The sequence below is a fragment of the Apostichopus japonicus genome, chromosome 10 (assembly GCF_037975245.1).
Source record: "Apostichopus japonicus isolate 1M-3 chromosome 10, ASM3797524v1, whole genome shotgun sequence".
Lineage (NCBI taxonomy): Eukaryota > Metazoa > Echinodermata > Holothuroidea > Aspidochirotida > Stichopodidae > Apostichopus > Apostichopus japonicus.
The window spans coordinates 3,733,677-3,754,474 of record NC_092570.1 but is presented as its reverse complement, the minus strand read 5'-3'; the positions used below and the strand labels follow the sequence as shown (position 1 = coordinate 3,754,474).

Genomic DNA, 20,798 nt, shown 5'->3' with positions numbered 1-20,798 from the left:
AACTTAATCATGGGTTTTACATCAATATTAACTTGTTGGAAGATAAATGTTGTAAAATATATCTACTATAAGTTATAAATACAACAGTTGTTAAAAATTCAGAAAATCTATAACACATAATTGGTATAAAAATAACGCTATGCAAACAAGATGTTATCATTTTGTAGTTCCTCTTAGTAGGCCTATACCTGACAAATTTTGAATTGATAAAACTTGCAAAAAATTGTTTACCCCTTTAAAGGTACATCTCTTTATGTAAGATGATTTTGTTTAAGCATATAACAGATAAGTCATCAACCAGATATTTGTACTCTACTGAACGATAAAAACTTTGCGTTACAATTCAATATTTCAACAGGCACAGAATCTTCAAAGAAAGTTGTATCTGAAGATGATGTTGATATTTCCTCAACATCACCTGTCAAAAAGGAAATGCAGAGAGGTAAACTTTCACATCCAAGAGACCAGTGGGATCATTCTTACCTTCGGAATATGACATAACATCGGGTCTAATATGTAATTGTAAAACACGAACCATCACATGACAACAATTCTCAAGTTGACTTTTAAAATTACTTTGTAAAGAGCATTACCTACTACTAAATTGAAATTCCAGCTTGCTGATGCTGTAGACGAATTAAAAGCAACAATCATCTCACCTATGGAGTTTAATTGTTGAGCATATTAAACCATCATTGTATGAAGTAGAATTGAATAAAGTCACTTCGTTTAGGAACGAGGACTGACGTAGGTATTCCAAGAATATGAGTTTGGTTATAAATAGTATATTCTTTAGAAAAGAAAGATTCATCCACTGCAGAGATTTTCAATGGTCATTTCATATATAACAAGTTTTTTAATAAAACATGAATAATTTGTAGAACTTAAAATTGGTAGTAATTCAAAGTTCTCCATAAATTTGCATTGATTCCAATATGATCATAATAATAGATGTCTAATATGTTGACTTCAAGTTTACTTCTGCATCAAATCTAACTCAATATTGACACGTGTGTTGCTAGGGTAATGAAATGAAGGATCGCCACAAAGCACTAATGTATAAACATGGCCTCGCACTACAAATTAGACCAGGAATACTAGGGAAAATTGTGGAGAGGGAGGTCGTGTGGGTGTACGTAAGACTAGGGCTGTTCAAGATTCTGCCATCTTTAAGTTGCATCAGTTTCAGTCAGGAAAACAGACCATGTAGCATTTTCCCGACTCACTGGCAGTTAGCCATCTGCGGCATTACACTACGATAAGTTAACAAGTTTAACAAATGTTTCATCCAATCACGCTGAACTAAGTTTGCACGTGTGGCCTAAACGAGCACTAGTCATTGACAGAAAACAGACGATGTGTGTTTGCTCTTCAGTCGTTGAACGTGCGACAGGTCAGTTGTAAGGGCATGGGACTTCAGGATTAATCAAAACTGTATTGGGGAAAATGGGGTTTCGACAGGCTTGAAGTTAACGTAAACTCATCCACAAGATGGCAACTGTAACTTTTGCGTTGGGGTTAAACGATTTAAACAAAACTTACTTGCAGATCAGCTATCGCTAACGACTACACAGGAGAGGTTGCCTAGCAACTTCACAACAATAATAGAGGGCAAAAGTGATGAAGAGAAGAGTGATCTTATTAGTATACCAACAAGTCCATCAACCAGTAAGGAAAAAACAGAGACCACAGTCGGTTCCTTTGTTAGAGGTACTAGGGAACGGCTCTCACTGATTAGAAGTGGAAAGAAGAAAAAGGATCAGTCACTTAAAGATAAACAGGGTATATTTGTTGTTTCTGTAATTTTGACAGTTTGGTATTCAAGTTCAGGTCACTTTTCGTTGAAATAGCATTTTATACAGGAAAGCAAAACCTTTTGAGTCAGCTATATTGTTTCTCTGTGTTTAATAACAATTTCATTTGCAAGTTTAAGTTTTCATTCTCAATTTTGATAAAAATGCTTTATCAGACCAAGTTTTAGATATTTACTTTATTAGTAAATGACCCATAATAATCCTTTATTAAGCGTAGTATGAGTCATAAGGGAAAAAACATCACTGGATGAATATTGGTATTCCATGGTGTTTATTTGCCTACTAAGATATTTTCCTTAAAGTTATGAGGTTCCCTTGGTGCCCACTGTTTTCCATCTGCTCCAAACCACCACCTTTGTTTCTTGTTAATTAAACTGCATTCCTACCTAAAGACCAATGTTAACGTAGGGATAGTTTCCCCGGTGTATTTTTGTTTAATAATTAAGGTACGTTTTAATAAATAATGAAATTCCTTCTTACTAGCCTACCCCTTCCGCAACCCTTCTCTGGCTCCCCTCTCACGACCTTCATTCATATTCCCACCTTTTAGTGGTCCCTAAGATGATACCTTTTTCATCTGTGAAATACAAATTTAATCGGGTAATAGTGTTGTTTATCAGAATGATTAACTTACTAATTAACTGAATCATCAGCACACCTTTGAATGTGTTTTAATTAATTGAACAATCTTAGTGTTGGTAACATTTTTCATTATACTGTATGTGTGAAAGTTAGTATTTCACTTAGAGGGGATAAGTAATGCTCAAAGCATATGTGATCAATATTGCATTTATGACTAAAAAATTTAAGAATGATAATTCAATTGACTGCATGATTGTTTTATTCATCAACAATATTAAATTGGTTTTACAATGCTAGATAATATTATTACCACTGTATATATATCAGCAAACACAAAGTCAATTATTAAAGCATGAGTTAATTTTGAGTGTTGTTTTAATAGACACAAAAACAAATGATACAACAGTCCCTATACACACCTTATTTAATTCTTCTAATTCACATCAGGTGTAATTTAATTGAAGTTCTGTGAGTAAAGTAATCAAATTGATAATAATTTTGTTTAGTATTCAGTTTGCATAATTTGCAGAACAGCCCTGAAATAACAAGTCATTATACTGGAAGGAGGGATTGAGCGAATAGATTATAGAGGACTTGTTTACGTGACAACTCATATAAATGATTAAAGTACTTTAAATATTCATGTATTCAGGCACTGTCTGGTGGTGTTTCTTTTTAAGTAGAACAGTTGTCATTAGTATGTACTGAATATTCAATACTCTCTATGATATCATTTGAGTTACTAATGCATCGGTAGAAACATGAGTATGATGTCGTTTTACATACTGTTGGCATTTATATTGCACTGAATATTCAAAGCTCCTGTGAGGTCAAGAATTGATTTAAGTTAAGATTGATTTAATGGTGTTATTTCCAGTACATACTTGCATTGTCTTGTTAACATTTACCACTGGATCCATGATTCTTAAATGAGTTCAAGAAATACTTTATTTGTGTATCAGGTACTTCTTTGTCTCTTCCTCATGTACAGGAGAATTTAACTGCATTCAATGTAGTTGTTAGAGGTATAATGTAAGTAAAATAATAGAATTGATTGTGAATGCAGCCCTTTGTATGTATCAGTACTAACCATTGTTTTATTAGTCTATTTAGTTATTGTTAATATTTACACCTCACAGGTCAGAGTTTAACATTCGATATACCACGTTGACAATCAGTACATTTATACAGAACTACGGGATTATTTGAGTAGGATCATTTTGCCCTACTACTTGCAAGTACAAAGGTTTTATTCACTTAAAGCCAATGTGTAATTCACACACTAATTCCATCATCTACTAACTAATTTATGTGGTATACTAACTCACATCCATATTAATCCCTAACTCTCCCTACACTAATCCTGCTATGTAGCATGCACAATTATCCAACAACATTTCCCACTGACTCATATCTCACTATTAAACCCCCAAGCTCACTCACTCGCTGGTAATTGCAGCGCCGAACCCTCAGTTAATCAAATTTTCTGTTGCTTTAATACCCGGCACTTGCACTAATTTGTTATGTTTTGTGTAATTAACACTTATTCTCTTTCACTCACCCTGCATGAAACCACCCTCTCTTGAGCATGACTTAAAAACTTTCTTTTTCCAGGTGAGTGGGTTGTTGTAAGCCAAGGATCACCAACCGTAGGTGATGACCCCGTAAGTAACGAACAGATTGATCAAACGTCGCCGCCCGCGGGCAAAGAAGAAGAAGAAGAAAGTCCAAAAGATGAGGTTTCCTTAAAGAAAGCACCGAATGTGCTTCTCTCTCCCTTCAGGAAGATAGGAAAGAGAAGAGATAGTTCTCAGGAGGAAGGCATCGGTACTATTAACATTGATCACCTTGCTTGCTCTGACAGATTTACATGTCTTAAACATACTCAGAGAAATGGAGCAAAATGTTTGTTTAATGGTTGCTCCTTTTGATTATTTGTAAGCCAACATTAATTTTTTTGTTTCTCCTAAAATGGATCACACTTTATTGACTCAACCGTCTGATTATGTTATATTCTTTTCCAGGGGTACTTTTTGTAAGTTTTCCCATTTTTGACCTTAGGGTGGTTTCTTTTTTCAGAGAAATGGCCTTTTCTTCTTTATTTGTCGCACTGTTGAAAATAAAGCCGTCGCCATTTTGAATTCCGTAGCAACATTTCACTGTCTCTTCCAAGTGAATATTAACTACTCCCAGTAAATTAAGTTTTTAAATCCCCAGAAGTCTCTGTATAATTTACACTTTGGTCATGTACTTTACAAGACGCATGTTTCGATCATAGTTGACTTTATAGACCATACAAATTTATAACTGAATTTGTCCTCAAGTGAGTGTGTCTCATTTGGTTATATCAACATACCATGTAGCATGTAGTTTTAGCCAGAGTAAAGCTAACCACATCTTACACTGGTTACGGTTATAAAGTACAGTATCAATCACATTGTTTTCATGATATTAAAATACTAGTATTTCTATTGGTCCACAGGTAAAACTTTGGACATTGCAGCAACCAATGACAGCTTAGCTAGAGCTCAGAGTTACCAACACCAAGTGGATTCCAAGCGTTTGAAGAAGGAATGGAGTAGCACCCGTGACGATGTGGAAAGCTTCGTAGGGACTGCCGCCAAGTCCCTATCCGATGGCTACGGTCTGTGGAAGCTAGGCGACCAGGATGATGATAGGGAAGGTAAGGTGGATGGAAAGGGAATTTGATTGCCAACATATCTCATGGACAGGGCTATCTCTTCACTAGAGCAGGGCAAACTCTTATATGGTCGCATTGAAGAGTATAGTCAACATGAAAGTTCCAAAAGAACTGCGACGAGATTTCCTCCTTTCTTCGGTTAAAATACGGTAACCGTATTTCTAGCCTTAATCGATAATGGTTTCGAACGCACCAAATAATTAGGCAGAAATGAGATTGTTTAGAGTAATATAATATTTGTATGTCTATATTTCCTTACCAGTTGTAGTCTTACACCTTTCTTTCTCTCTTCTGGTTCAATTAAATTGCGTTTTTGTTTCTTTTCTTTGTTTTTGCAATTCTGGATGTGTTTTTCTTTGAAGATTCAATCCTCACTAGCCACTGGGAGAAAAGCAAAAATCACAAAAACTGCCAGGGGTGCCAAACATCGTTCTCAGCGCTGGCTAGGTTCAGAAGATCAAGCAAAAGAGGTCATTGTAGAAAGTAAGTCTCTTGAAATTAGTTGTGTCTTTTTTTTTCATGTTGCCTAAATTTCGTGAAATGTACTTTTATTTTAACACGTTAGAGATATTTTTTAGTTTGTCCTCTTTTATTGTCATTATCAGATGTTTGAACCTTTTGTGGGAGATCATTTCCAAAGTATTAGAATTTATCAAAATGTACAGTGGGCCTGTCGATGATGATGCATACATAAACACCAGATGGAATTTATCATTGATATTAACTGAAAAGGTTAATTTTAGAGCTCATATTTCACTTATTTGGAGGAGGAGAAAAATTTGGTTGATGTGAATGTCAGTAAGTATCACTGAACAACTTCTAGTACATTGTGAATTGTATTTAGCGAAGTACAGAAAATATCTCAAACATTCAGAGAATGAAAAGAATTGCAAGATATTGGAAAGCATCCAGCTTCTGCTATTAACAGACATGCATACAGGAGGGGGCAGTATAGGGGTACACTGCCATCACTCCCTCTTTCAACCCAGCTCACAAGACAAAAAAATCAAATGAATTATTAACTGTAGCAAAACCTTGGTGTTTAGACCTACTTCTATACCATATTTATAGTTTAAAAGCTCCTCAAAATGTACCTTGTAATGTTTGTATGTATGTATGTATTTTAGATCCTCCTGTAAGTAGGAACTCGCGAAGAAGCCATCATTGGCTTATCAAAGCCGCAAGCTGACCGAAATCAGTCTTAGATTCATATTTAACGTCCATGACTATGAATTGTCAATTGTCAACAACTCTGTAACTGGATGACATACACTAATCTTGGAGTGACTCGAACTTGGGACCTTATGATTGAAAGGTACCGGTGTTTACCACTGAGCTAACACTCCTCATGTATTAAATGTATAATATAATATAATATAATATAATAATAATATAAAATATAATATAATATAATAATAATATAAAATATAATATAATAATAATATAAAATATAATATAGTACAGTATAATAATATAAAGTATAAAATTTTTATTCTTTGGGAGGATCCGGCCATCACCCCAATACATTCGAGTCAGCTTCCAACAAACCTGGTATCACACCTATTCCTTTCCTAGATCCACACCTGCCTATGAGGCATATCTTTGTTTTGCTTTTGAGAAAATTAATTTCAGTTCATCTCTTCTTTGCCAGATGTGGGCAGGTCTTTTGCAACGGATGTCTCGGATACATGAGGAAACTGAACACTTTCGCACAGTACGATCCTTCTGGGAAAGAGTGTAAAGTAAGCCGGTGTTCTGTCTTGTACATGTAAAGTTGGTGTAAGGTCTTCCCAGGGTAGCAAATGTGCAAGTATGTCATTATTCCTAACAATACAAGAATAGAAATGTGAAGTTTGATGTCCAGACTGTGTCTGATTCGTTCCCAAGCCTCTGCTGTGACTATACCTAATGACAGACACAGTGTAAAAGTTTGTTTTTGAAACAAATGTAAATTGCTGTTGGTTGAAAACTATTACTGACTTAGAAAATTATTTATAAACAATGTGATGATATTAGTTCTGCATTTTGATCTGTTTTGGTTTATCCAAAAGGGCTTATTTTGTAAGAAACATCAGTGAAAAGACAACTTATTTTGGTTTTCTTTATCATTAATCGTATTCTACTAGTTTGTTTCTCATGATTGATTCAAGGAATACATTTATAGAGCTCTTGTTATTTTAGTTTTAAGTCATGTATTAAGGCCCAAGGACTTATCGTACCACATTTAATAAACTCTGGTCACTGGTAACTTAGTACACCAAAACACCAAAGTGCGCACAATTCAAACATTTCCAGGGCACTAGAGTACACCACATCTACACATCCTTGGGATATCCAATAAGCTGCAGTCATAACATCCTTCGGGACATCACATAGGCTGCAGCCATAACATCCCTAGGGACATCCCATAGGCTGCAGCCATAACATCCTTGGGACATCCCATAGGCTACAGTCATAACATCCTTGGGGACATCCCATAGGCTGCAGCCATAGCATCCCTGGGGACATCCCATAGGCTGCAGCCATAACATCCCTGGGGACATCCCATAGGCTACAGCCATAACCTTGGGGACATCCATAAGCTACAGCCATAGCATCCCTGGGGACATCCCATAGGCTGCAGCCATAACATCCCTGGGGACATCCCATAGGCTACAGCCATCATTTCCACACTCTACTATAGACATCCCATAGGCTGCATTAGCCACTTGATCACAATGCTCTCAAATACATGAAGAGAATGTATTTCTCTTCAACGTATGTGTTCTAAGAAGGTACGACATCTGTCATTTATGATAACAACAACAAAAAACATTCAAACTAGATACGTTAACTGTCTTTCAGGATTGTGATTGGTTCTTTTCTTGTCTCTTTGTAGGTCTGTAAACATTGTCACAACCCAGAAACAGCCCCAGTGACGGAAGGAATGACCTCTAGCCATTTGGAATTGTTCAAAAAGCATCGAGATAACTTCAAACATTATGGTTGGGACATAGAGCTGGCTAGTGAGCAGTACCGGTGAGTAGCACTCCCACTCATTGTTATGATATCTTGCAGTACCGGTGAGTAGCACTCCCACTCTGTGTTATGATATCTTGCAGTACCGATGAGTAGCACTCCCACTCTGTGTTATGATATCTTGCAGTACCGGTGAGTAGCACTCCCACTCTGTGTTATGATATCTTGCAGTACCGGTGAGTAGCACTGCCACCTCATTGTTATGATATCTTGTTGAAGGCAAAAGAAACTGATGTGATGATGGAGATGGCATGTTTGTGTGTGTGACTGTCCCACTATTAAACAAGGTATTCTCTACAAGGTCATGTTGGTTGTACTTCATGCTCGCTATGTGAGTTCACCTTGTAGTGAAATCTATTGTTTTTGTGGAATTAAAATGTTCAAGGTCAACAAAGGTCAAGGTCTGAAAGCCTTGTAAACATGGTAATTGCAAAGGTTAGCTTGAATGAACGTCATACTTGATATTGATACTGTCTGGTGCAGGGTTTCCCTAACTTTATCCCCCCCCCCCACAAACCCCTGTGATGGACTCACGCACCCCCTGGGGGTTCATACACATTCGTTGAGAGAACAGATATTAAAAATGTACTTGGAATCATTTATCTGTTATGGGTACTCCATCCAATTCGTAACAGGAAAAACTCGGCATAACTCGCATGTTAGTCAATGAAGTATATGGAAAGTAGTTACATTTAAACTATGTGTGATACAAAGTCCTCAGCAATGGATCAAACCATGAAAAACTTGGTAATTAACAGAAGTCAAACACATAGATGTGAAATCCTAACGGGATCAAACAAAGACAAAACTTCAAACTAAGATTTAATTACCAATACAATACAATTAATGTGAAAGTTGATGAGATAATAAATGCGATAAATTAAAATGTCATGACATCTAATGTCTTATTTTGAACAAATCTGTGGCAAAGCTTAACATCATAATGATGTTACACTGTTTGTACAGTTCATGACTCTTGGTATTAAACAAGATTAAAACATAACAGTATAAGCCTAAGCTGTTCATATTTCTTGTGTGATAGTAATTCCTCTTCATCCTTTCTCATGTAGATTTGAACCTACTGTATCCAGCATGCTTCGCCAATGTAAGAAACTGGAAAAAGGCTTCCAAGGGTCTGTGTCAGGAAAGTCGGGCCTGAAGGTACCAAATCTTGCCCTGATGAAGAAGAACATTCCTGATTGGCAGAAACCACCTACGTGGGTAGACCCTAGCAACAAGGTACTAGGAGCACTATCATGATAAGTATGAATATAGAAAACCGACAGAATATCATTTAAAAGCATATATGCGTGCCATGGTCTTGTAATGATCACTGGGACTATCTCTTTTCGAAGAATGTTCAGGAAATAATGAGGCAGGGCTTTCAATGTCGCACCCATTCCTGCTCCTGGGGCTACCCCATAACATCCCCCATTCAGTAGAGGCTAGTGTACCTCAGCATCTGACCAATACTGAGGGAGGTGAAGGTACCCAATTCATGTCCACTGCAGCACAGCCACGGTGAACACAGTGAAAGAAGACAGAACCAAGCCCCCAAATTCACGAAATCAAAAATACCAAATTTAATGAACACCCCATTGAAACTGACAACCAAGCAGCAAAGTGAAATAGAACAAGAGATGCTGGTTCCTGTTGGTGTTTTAAATCAGGAACCTCATGGTTGTGGGTATAACTCCCTAACTCACTATACCTCTCATTCTCAAAGATAGATAGATAGATAGATAGATAGATAGACAGACAGACAGACAGACAGACAGACAGACAGACAGACAGACAGACAACAGACAGACAGACAGATAGATAGATAGATGCAACTCTCTCTCTCTTTGTTTAGACTTCAAACTTGCAATTGTGATATGTTGGTTTGACATGCTACATAATGCCCCTCCCCCCACCCCTCTCCCACACACACATACACTCCCCATTCCCTCTCTTCCCTTCAAGCCTACTTAACCAGCAAAACTTGCCCAAATTGTGAACAGATTTTGGGGGAATTAGGGGAAAAGGAACTTTTAGGTAATGAAAACTGGCAGGTACTTACATACTTAGCGTACATTTCCTACATGTGCCTGTAAATGAATAACATCCAATCTGATGCTGCAAACTTTTATGATTTGCTTCCATGACTTTGTTGTTGCCATCAGTTCTGTCATTTAAGCTTGATAGCTAGCAGGAATGATTATATTATCTTATTCTTATTTTATTGTCTCCTTTTCTTTGACTTGGTCTGTCTGGTTTCCTAGGATATCACTGGATGCCAGTTGTGCAGTCGTAGTAAACTGTTACCCGGTTCCCTGCACAACTGCAGGATCTGCGGAAGGCGTGTCTGTTCGCAGGATTCGTCCAGCGATTTCCTCCTGTACATTCCTGATCGGGGCACCGTCGAGTATTCACCGGAAAACAGTACCAGATGGAAGATTATTCGTATAGTGGGTGTGAGTAGTCTCATTTCTCATATGGGAAGGATGAAATAATACATTTATCATAATTTTATCTATATTTGATACATATCTTGTTGTGAAATTATGTTTTCAAAACTCTTGTACATCAAAACTAGATTGGAGAATTGTTTCTTCATCTAAACAAAATGCGTCCTGTTCTTGCTAGTTGAGAATACAGAGCATAACATTGGGGAATGTTGTAGTCTTTTTTCTCTCTTTCTTTTTATCTTCACTTTTTTGGTTTGTAAGGTTTCCTCGAAAGTTTAAGCAGGTGTCCTCGTTTTGCCTTCATTATCTTAAGAGGTTATTAAACACGCAGAATATCTCTCCCAGGGTTAGTTAAGACACTTTTTGGTGTATTTTCAATTGTCCTTGATGGGTCATGAAAGCAACTACAAGACCTACATATTAATAAGACAAAATGCCTTAGAGAAAGCCACTTTTGTAGATGAACAATTAAACCACAAACACTTTCAAACTCTAAATAATCTGTCACTATGAATAAAATGCTAAAAGGTTTTTTACATGCACTGTCCTTCAAATAGATACATTCCAACGGAAATTTTACAGACAATAAAATTGTAATCATTGGGTCATGCAATTTTAAAGTTTGGAACAGTTAGTACATCTTTCTCTCTTTGCATGTTTACGTGCAAAAAGAAATGCAGTAGCCCCCCAAAAAAAGAAAAAATGGTAGATGTGATTTTGAGGTAATGTCATAATTGGAGATGAACTTTGTAAATAGGGGGAGCTATTGCCAAATGATCGTATGCACATCAATAAAAAAATGAAAATAATTTGACAATATCTCTTTCAGTGTCCTCAAACGGAACCCGCTATCTGCATGTATTTAAGAGTCTGCTTTACGTGTAAAGGAAAACTGTCGACCTTACAAGAGGAGACTTTCCAGCATTTCAGACTCTCTCTGTCGGACGAGTACGAACTGTGCATGCTGATGCTACAAGGTATTCATAAAGAAACGCAACAGATGAAATCAAGTATTCTGGAATGTATGCCAAAGGTAAGAACCACATTTTGATTTACATCCAATTCACCTTTTAAGGTGAAAGTTTTTAACTAAGTACATTGTGGGTACTAAAAGTGCTTCCTATAGTTCGATGTCCCATAGTTAAATTTGTTAAAATACTGTTTCAGCTTGATTTAGAAAAAATAGAAAGAAAAGAAAAAAAATAATTTTTTAATTTTTTATTTTAATTTAATTTAATTTATTTATTTATTTATTTATTTTTATTTATTTACTTGAATTTGTTTTAATATCACAGAGAACATCAGCAACTTTTAGATGTGTATGAAGGCTGTCTAATTTGATTAATCAATTTTTCGTTGCTTTCTTCTTTAGTATCTTGATACATTCGATATGTTATGTTGGGAAGTGCCCTCCGATAAAATTTACCAACCTTTTTGTGAAACTTTGTTATTTATGTTATTTTTGTTTCTTCATCTCTGTCAAATGATTGGCCAAACCTCCGCTATGAATATTCAATCCTAGTGTTATTTCTGAATAAATTTTTTTCTTCCAGTTTATTGATGCAGTGGATATGTTGGGAAAAGATTCCAAGAACATTACAGAGACCCAGAGGAAGTCGTTAGCTAACCATCAGGTATCAAGCAACGGAGAGAAATTATATTAAATTTAAATTATCAGTAATAATCCAGTCTCCATCAAGAAAAGTGGAACTTATTAATAGTTCTCCACAAGATCATGAATCAGAAAATCGTTAGTTTATGGTCTCAAATCATAAAATTGCACGAATCCTCTCTTTTAAAATTTGTCATGTAGTATCACCCTCAAATATGCTACAAATTCATATGAATGGTCACTCATACTCAAATCCTAAAAGGCATTTACCGCCCGACCCCCTACCCCCCCCCTTCTCTCTAGCTTACAAACTATAATTTCCAAGGTGTTTTCCAATCCACTGGAATCTCGTAGGTTTTAAAGGTTTGGCAAAGTTTCTGATGTCAGCAAGGGTGTAAGTTCAAGATAACATTACCTGTTTATCATTATCTAATATTTGAGGGGTGAGGAGGGGGGGCAGGGCCTTCACATCAGTGCCACTAGATGCCTATTTTAAACTCCCTCAGTGCTTGGGAAATATTTGTCTGTATTAGAATCTCTTTCCAAATAGCTGAAATTGGAGCTTTCGTAAAAACATTTTTCTTCATAACATTTTTAGGAGTATTTCTGATAATGACCCTAAAAAAAGCTATCATCTGCGCAGGCAATATACCAATTGCTAATGCGATAGTTATTTGCATTTTACCAACAGGACAACTTAATGGAACAATTCCCGAAATTCATCATGGCTGTCGACAAACTTAGAGACATCACACCCAAAACTGAGCAGCAGGTTAGACTTGTGAGAAATGTATTGCAGGTAAGGACATCTCAGTTTTCAATCGATTTGGGAAAACCGGCTTCATATTTGTTTTTCGATGATACAGGTATTGTAACAGAATGAGATCGAGGCAAAATCTTGTGCTCATGTTTATGGACGATCATTTCTGACAAAAAGTGATTTGCCTTGTAGCTCTGAAATATTAAATTTGGTAATTTGGAAATACAATTTATAAAAACAAAAACACATAATTATGGTTATCATAAAAAAAAAAATTGTTGTAACCTGTAAAATATCAGAATCATTCAAGATTTGTTGGTCCATGGTGCCTGGTATATTATTGCTAATAATAAATGTCATCATTGGAAGATTACCTAGCTTACAAATGTTGGTCGTAAAAATAATTAAATAATTAATCCATTCTGAGAGTTAAAAAAATCAAGAAGCCCTCAAAAAAGGATAGTAAATATTAAATTAAAATTATTACACAACAAGACTGTGTTTTTCCTGGGAGAAAAAAAATTGAAAAATTCCAATCTAGAGACAAAAGGAATGTACAAGAATTTATGATGCAAATTAAAAACAAAAAAACTAAAAAAAGCTGATTTCGTAGATTTCTAGACTTAGATACAAGTAGGATGATTATGAGATTCATTAAGGAGTCCTCTTGGCCAGAGTAATGAATCAACAAGTACATCTATGTCTATTTTTGCAGGAGAAATGGGCCTTTTACCGAGATAACGTGGCAAACTTCAGAATTAGAGGCAGACAATTGATGGAGATAATGCCAGAGGAGGAAATCAAGCAGCTGAAATATATCGTGAACAGAGAAGTAAGTTTCGAGAACATTGCATTTGTTTTCGTATCCATTCTTTTATGCTATTTGTTAATTTATCTTCCTTTTTTTTCTCTTTTTTTTTTGGCCTTTTCTGTTATGGTTCAAGACTGACTTTTGAGTAGTTGGATAAAGAGAACTGTACCAGGAATGGATCTAGGATTTATTCCAGAGGAGGTGCTTCCTGGGATCACTGAAGCCTACTCTCCATGAAGAGGGGGGTGGGGGTATCTTCAGAAAAATTAAAATAAGAAATACTTAATTGAGGTTTTAAAATTGGGGGTGGGGGTACACACCACCCTCTTGGATCCTTATATTGCAACTGCAGTTCCTGATTAACCATATAGTTAGATGTTTTAGAAGAATTTTGATATCTGTTAACGAGTATCCTAGAAGTTAAATTGTCCGAGAATTTGTTTGCAAAATAGGTACAATCTTTTTTCTCCAATTTTTGTGGATTTATTTAAAATCTGGAGATGAATTGTACTGCCATGCTGGTTATTCCAAATGAAATATAGCATATGATCTTATGTCCAATGGTAAACAAGTTCTGCTAGTAACAAGCAAGGATAATGTTTAGACCTCTCAACTGTTAAAGAACAGTATAATTTCAGTTGTTTGAACTCTTTTATCCCGAGGTTTCTATAATTTAAAACCTGTCCCAGGCAAAAGAATAAAATTTCAATAGAAATGTTACTACTCTGTAAACCTTGCGGTAAACCCCTTTAACGGCACTGTCCTATCCTCATGTGGTAGGGCAAAAATGGAAATAGTCGTTGTTTTTAAACCTGCTTGTTAGAGATTATTGGGATTTTGTTTACAGATGTTATTTCATATCTACTTGAGTATAAAATTACAGAAAAGTTGTGAAAAAATTGTTTACAGGTAGCTTAAGTTCTGGTGGATTCTTTTTCACCTATGGACATTTTATTTTTACCGGATGTTTATTTACTCTCTTTACCCTTTTGTTTACTTGTATGTACCCTATAGGCCATCAACTGTGCCTGTCTTATAGTCACTCAGCTTGCATTTGAGGTGTTACATATTTCTATGCAAAGGAACCTCTCTGAAAGCTTTGCCATGACACTTAAAGATATTGGAGAGGTAAGTACCGCTGTGTATGGTAATCCAGCAGTTGCAGTAACTGTTTCTGAACTGTTTTCTTGAAGCAAGATTCAGTATTTTGAATTCCAGTTACCATGATTATTATTAATATATTATTATTATTGTTAATAAGAGTTGTTTGGTAGTATTTGTAAGATGAACTGTAGCAAAAATATACATTTTAAATTTTGTTCACAATGGTCAATTTTTTGTTGAAGAAAATTAGGAAATAACCAACACCCACTGTTCTTTTTTTCCCCATTTTTTTCGAGGGGGGGGAAGGATGGGGAGTTTTAGGGTCCTTTTTTTTATTGAGAATAAAGGAGGAGGGGTTGGATGGTTTGCCTCTGGTTACTGATACTGGCCTGGTTACTAAAATTACTAGTTTAGCCAATTCAACTGATGATGAGCCTTCAACCAAACATTATGATAGTCAACATGAAACATATGCACATTCAATTGACATTATAGCATACTTTGTCATTAGGTGAAAAACATAAAACATTACCTGTATTTTTCCATCCGTGACTCCTGACTTAATCCTAAATTAAAAGTTTTGTTTTTCCTGTTATATCTCAAACACTAGGTGGGTAGTAGCACTGCTTGGACTTTCTACAAAAGTTGTTAATGAATTTATTAAGCTATGAAATATGAGTAAATAATGTGATCTTTTAACACATGATCAAAGAGAAACATTTGATGAACGGCCTTGTAGCATTTTCATTCTTGAGTCTTTGAATACTTTATCAGTAGTTACATCTTTATCTTTGAGTCAGGGTTAAAAATAATTATTATATATATCATATCGGCTTTAGACTATAATTCATCAGTTCCCACTCTTTAGCATCATAAATTTGAAATACCTTAAACACTCATATTTTAATGATAACAGATGGAGTATTTTATACAGTATTAAGAAAAAGAATGAGCATGATTGCACATTAATATGAATGTGAAGTTATGAATATTCAGTGTATATATAGTCTCAATTCAGTCATTAAAAATAGCAGATTTTACAAAACTTGATATTTTTATTTTCTCTTTCATTTCTTTTGTTTTTGAAAGATCATTGAACAAGAGTTAAAACAAATGATAACCTCTTCCAGCTCTGGAGAAAGCTGGGAAGACCATAGAGAGAACTTGTACGACTTTGTCAAAGATGAGATGAAGGTATGTTTAATCAAAAGAAGGATGGATAAAACTTAATTTCATTTAAAGTTTTTTTTTTTTTTTTTTTTTCCTTTTCCTGTTATTTTTTATTGTCATACTGTATTTGCTGACAATTCCCAGTGTCACCCTTAGACCATGCATGTACCATGTATCGCCCTCGGACGAGGTGTGACTCAATGTGAGGTACTGTGCGACCCTTTGAGACCCTTACTTTGAAACAAAACTATATTAAGCCAAGTATGAGGGCATATGGTAAATTCGTGATAGGAAGGGCTTTCATGTTCTAGATGTCAAGCTATGAATATTCAGTATGTATAGTCTCAATTCAGTCACTAAAATAGCAGATTTTACAAAAGGTGTTGTTTTTGCTCTTCCACTCTTTTCTTAAAAGTATGATTCCACTCTTGCCCTTCGCCCTTTCCTTTTCGCCTCTCCTCTCTGTTTGTTTAAGCAATTCTCTGTGAAGTTTCTTACTATTTTTGAGTGGATCTTTCAATGTTTTATTTTGAGGCATTTGACGGTAGTTCATTCTCTTCCAAACAGGATGACAATCTTCTCGTTCATTTTGTTTATTCGCTCTCTGCTTTTTTTTTTCTTTTTTTTTTAGAGTGACAGAAGATTTCTCAAATTGACTGCAGAAAGGGGAGAAGGGATTGAACGTTTCATTTACAAGGAATGTGAACGGAGGATCCTGAGCACCATCCTTCAACTGGATGCGAAGAGCTCAAGTCGCAGTTTTAAGAAATCTAAGCAAGCCCTGCAGAGTCTTTTGGCAGAGTGTCATAATAAACTAACGTAGTCATCATCATCTTAATCCCGGGATACGAATGTGCAAGAGCATGTTATGTATTCCAGATGTAGGACACAGGACTCTATCTGTTAAATACAAGATGACTGACTTTCCTTGACATGAGATGGCTACCGGTATATAGATTGGCTGGGTCAATCAGGATGTTGAACAAAGAGAGAGAGAGAGAGGTGGAGTTCTTTGGTGCTAACTTATTCATTCTAACTTCATATTTTGTCATGTGTAGCAATATTGCAATCTGTTCGTCTAGTTAACATTAATGTAACAATTGTTTGCATGACCAATGTATATCTGTTGACCTGTTCAATCTATGATCTCATTTGAAAAGTTTTGCTGAAATAGTTGAGATTTGTATCTAGGATACGAGCCAAACGGTGTACAAAGTGCGTTGATCGTACGTCTTAAAATTGTCTTTAAAATTATTCCAAGAATTCATTTCTTTCTGCAAATTATGTTTATCACTTAAAACCAAGTTTTGCTTTTTTTCAAGAGATGCTGATACTATGTGAATATTATAATGATCTTGTTTTCCATTTTTTTTTACATTCCAATCATCCTTGTAATGATATGCAATACTTCCAAGATTTGATGCTATCGATTTGCACATACCAAGTGTGGTGGGGTAGTTTCATTTTAGTTTGAATGTTAAGAATATTTGCTGCCTACAAGATTTGCTATATATAGCAGTTATGCTGATGTAGGGTTGTCAGTTATATTGATGTAGGGTTTCAACTTAACATGTTCTTTGCCTTGTAACGGGATGACTCATAAATGAAATAATGTGTGTGCGTGCGTGCATATGTGTGTGTGTGTGTGTGCATTAATAGAGCAAGTCATTGCATATCAGACCTCAGGATTTCCTCATTTTTTCGTTTTGTTTATTTTACTTCCCTTTTTTTAAATGTTAGGGGAGTAATGAAAGTTAGTCAATTCAGAAAGTGAGTGTGTATCATTTAAAGAATTTCAGGAAACTGCTGAATATAGTCACGTGGTCTTTATTATCGTTATTAAATATCCTTGTTTGGATAAACTATAGTTAACGAAAGTAGCTGAGTTGTCAAATACTGATGAATGGAAGGAACTATTTAACTCCGTGATATAAGAACTTATGACAACAGGTATCTGAACCTATTCCCCCCCCCCACCCTAGGGGTAGCTCTATTCTGAAATCGTCATTAACAATCTGCTATGCATACAACCTTCCTTGTCTGACTGATATATATCAAACTGCCTTACATGCTTTTTATAAGAGAATATTATTCATAACTGGTAATATGAGTCATTGAACAGCCTACCACACATAGTGCCTTAATGTTAAGTGTTGTACTGCAGTAATACTGAATGTAACTTAAGGAAATAATGAACAGTACTAGTTTCTGTTATTTAAACTTAAAGAGATATTCTGGTGGCTGAAACGAGAATGCTGCAGATTTTGCTACATCTGTGGGATAAACCCACATCCTCATTTCATTTTTGTATCAAGGTAAAGTTATTAATTATTATCATATTTTTTAATTTTTCAAAGTTGATGATATTTTGTGAATGCATCTGGCTACAGCATTTTGAATGGAGGCTTAAAAGGAACTAACTTAAATTTTAATTGGAAGTTGGTGCCATAATTGTGTAAAACTTTTTTCACTGCAATCCCAGCCCTTTTTCTACTTGCTGAAAATTCTGACAGTGGATGTTGGAAGAACAGACGTTTTTATCGAAATTTAACGGTAGCAATCAAATATTATTTGAGATAAGGATGACACAATGGAGGGAAGTATTGTATTTTAATTTTATGATTTGTATTGTATTGTACTTTAGAATCGCACTGTAAGTCGCACTTAAGTCGCACTGTAAATATACTAAAAATATCTGTATCAAAATGATTGGATGATCAGTATTCATTGCATAGTTATGTAAATTCAATCAATCAACAAAAGTATTGTTGGCTGTGCTTTAAGGTATATTTCTTGTCTATCGTTTGGTCTGCTTTGCTTTCAAAATAACTGAAATTGTTTAATTTGTTATCTATCATTTTGCCTTTCACATGATCAACAGAAGTCTTTGTAATGCCAGCTTTCTCTTTTTGTCTTTACTTTTTTAACTTCTTTTAAGGGTGCTCTTTTTCAGTTTGTACAGCAAAATCTACAGAGTATTACTCAAAAATAAAATAATAATTGTAAATGATTGCAATAAGATAATCTTCTTCAAACAATGTTTCATCAAAGTACGGTAGGGTTAGATGAGTGTCTCAATAATAGAGGGCGCTGTCATCATACCAGTCCTAGAGTTCCTTTATAGAGTATAGAGGAACTCTAACCAGTTCTATCTCGTTCCGCAAAACTTGACAATATGCAGTCTCTGATTGCAGATTATAGTGCTACAATGAGTCCATCACTATTAGTGCAATTTCGTTCGTAGTTTGTTAAAGAATAGATCCTATGAAACATATTTTTGAAGGTTCAAGTCCCCCCCCAAAAAATAAGTGTTTAAGCCCCTTATTCTTGTGTTTTTCCAAGAATGTGTTTCAAGCGGGCAAACTGCAAAAGTGGACCCATGAACGTAGTCAATCACCCAGTTAGTTCGTCTTTAGCAAGTCCATCTAGCTTGTACGCATGCGTGCGAGCACTTTCTTAGGATCGTGTCACCGTGAACTGTTACTGATGCATTGTGCGAAATTAAAATTTGCATAGTCAAGCTAGAATGATAGGTATAGTTATGGGATTTTATTATCAAATATCATTTGGTAAATTTATGAAAATCAAAGTCCAAAAAATCTTTCTTAACGCCCTTACAAGTTTTTGTTAAGTAAGTGACACAAGCATGAAATCTGTATTTCTTCTGGTGTGTGAGCGAACGTACAGAGATTGCCAACAGTAGCTTATAGTGATAATTAATCTGTATTTTAAAACTTTGTCAACTTTCAATAAGTGGTTGTGATTATGATTTTAATAGCAATCTCAGATAAACATGTTCATCCAACATAACACTTACGAGATTAAACACCTTTTTTTAGGATACATTTTTTTTTTTTTTTCATGAAAAACCAGGACAGAATCTTTCAAAGTCTTCGTTTAGTAGCTTAAAAAACTGAAATTATACCAGCTGATGGAAATTGTATATGCAATTATATTGCAGGAAGGAGTTTGTTTGTTTGTTGTTGTTGTTGTAATATTATTATTAATATTTCTTTCTTACTTTATGCACAGTAATATTGCTAGAATAACTGTGAGTGATTCAATACAATACCTTCCAACGTATGGTTACAAGATATCTTTATCAAACTTCCATCCTTCTGGGTGCATGTTGGTTGTAAAACACTTCTGAGAAACTGGTTTAAATTCGTGTAAAGTTTTGAATGTATGTAACGTGCCAAATTTAAATGCATTTGCCCAAAAGTGCCTTAGGATTTACACATGCAATAGACCAGTTTAAGTGCCTTAACCCAATCCTGAACAAAATACCATATCAATTACAAAGATATGAGGATCATATATGCACGTTAAGTATCAAAGAATTAGTATAACTTTTGTAAGCAACTACTTTCTCTGCATAGGTTTTCCATTGATCAAATGAGTCGTACTTGTTTATGCAATATAGTTTGATATACTTTAATGTCAATAGTGTCAAACACAACCATCAACTAACGAATAAAATGACAAGGCATGCAACTAATAGCTGTTTGTGTTTGTTATTGTCGGTTTATTTAAACGCCTTTAGTAATGGCAAGGAGAATTTTCGGTCAAAATTGCTCGAAGTGTTCAAATATACTTTGAACCTTGAAATTAATTTAGTCATCGAGGATTATTTAGATAGACAATTAAATATCTCAGTGTAGGTAAGTAACTGTTAACAGTGACAGTTATAAATGCTTGCAGCTAAAATATTAATATTGGTGACCATTAATTGACTTTCTAGCATATTTACCTTCAATACTTTACATTGACCTTTAA

At 35.2% G+C, this 20,798-nt stretch overlaps 1 protein-coding gene across 6 annotated transcripts in view; it reads left to right on the top strand.

Moving 5' to 3' along the window:
• LOC139975394 (uncharacterized) overlaps positions 1-20,516 on the top strand; it is a 44,642-nt gene extending 24,126 nt beyond the window's left edge. For 2 of the 6 annotated variants that reach the window (XM_071983356.1, XM_071983359.1), the window contains 16 exons: positions 359-442; positions 1,549-1,782; positions 4,011-4,223; positions 4,879-5,079; positions 5,460-5,580; positions 6,749-6,839; positions 7,976-8,115; positions 9,186-9,354; positions 10,380-10,571; positions 11,395-11,598; positions 12,119-12,199; positions 12,869-12,976; positions 13,653-13,769; positions 14,763-14,876; positions 15,942-16,046; positions 16,654-20,516. In XM_071983356.1, the coding sequence (XP_071839457.1) occupies positions 359-442; positions 1,549-1,782; positions 4,011-4,223; positions 4,879-5,079; positions 5,460-5,580; positions 6,749-6,839; positions 7,976-8,115; positions 9,186-9,354; positions 10,380-10,571; positions 11,395-11,598; positions 12,119-12,199; positions 12,869-12,976; positions 13,653-13,769; positions 14,763-14,876; positions 15,942-16,046; positions 16,654-16,845 (2,366 nt within the window). In that variant the 3' untranslated portion in view covers positions 16,846-20,516. The remainder of the gene's footprint in view (positions 1-358; positions 443-1,548; positions 1,783-4,010; positions 4,224-4,878; positions 5,080-5,459; positions 5,581-6,748; positions 6,840-7,975; positions 8,116-9,185; positions 9,355-10,379; positions 10,572-11,394; positions 11,599-12,118; positions 12,200-12,868; positions 12,977-13,652; positions 13,770-14,762; positions 14,877-15,941; positions 16,047-16,653) is intronic. The other 4 variants (XM_071983360.1, XM_071983361.1, XM_071983357.1 and 1 more) reach the window with 3 other exon arrangements.
• Positions 20,517-20,798: the final 282 nt, after the last annotated feature.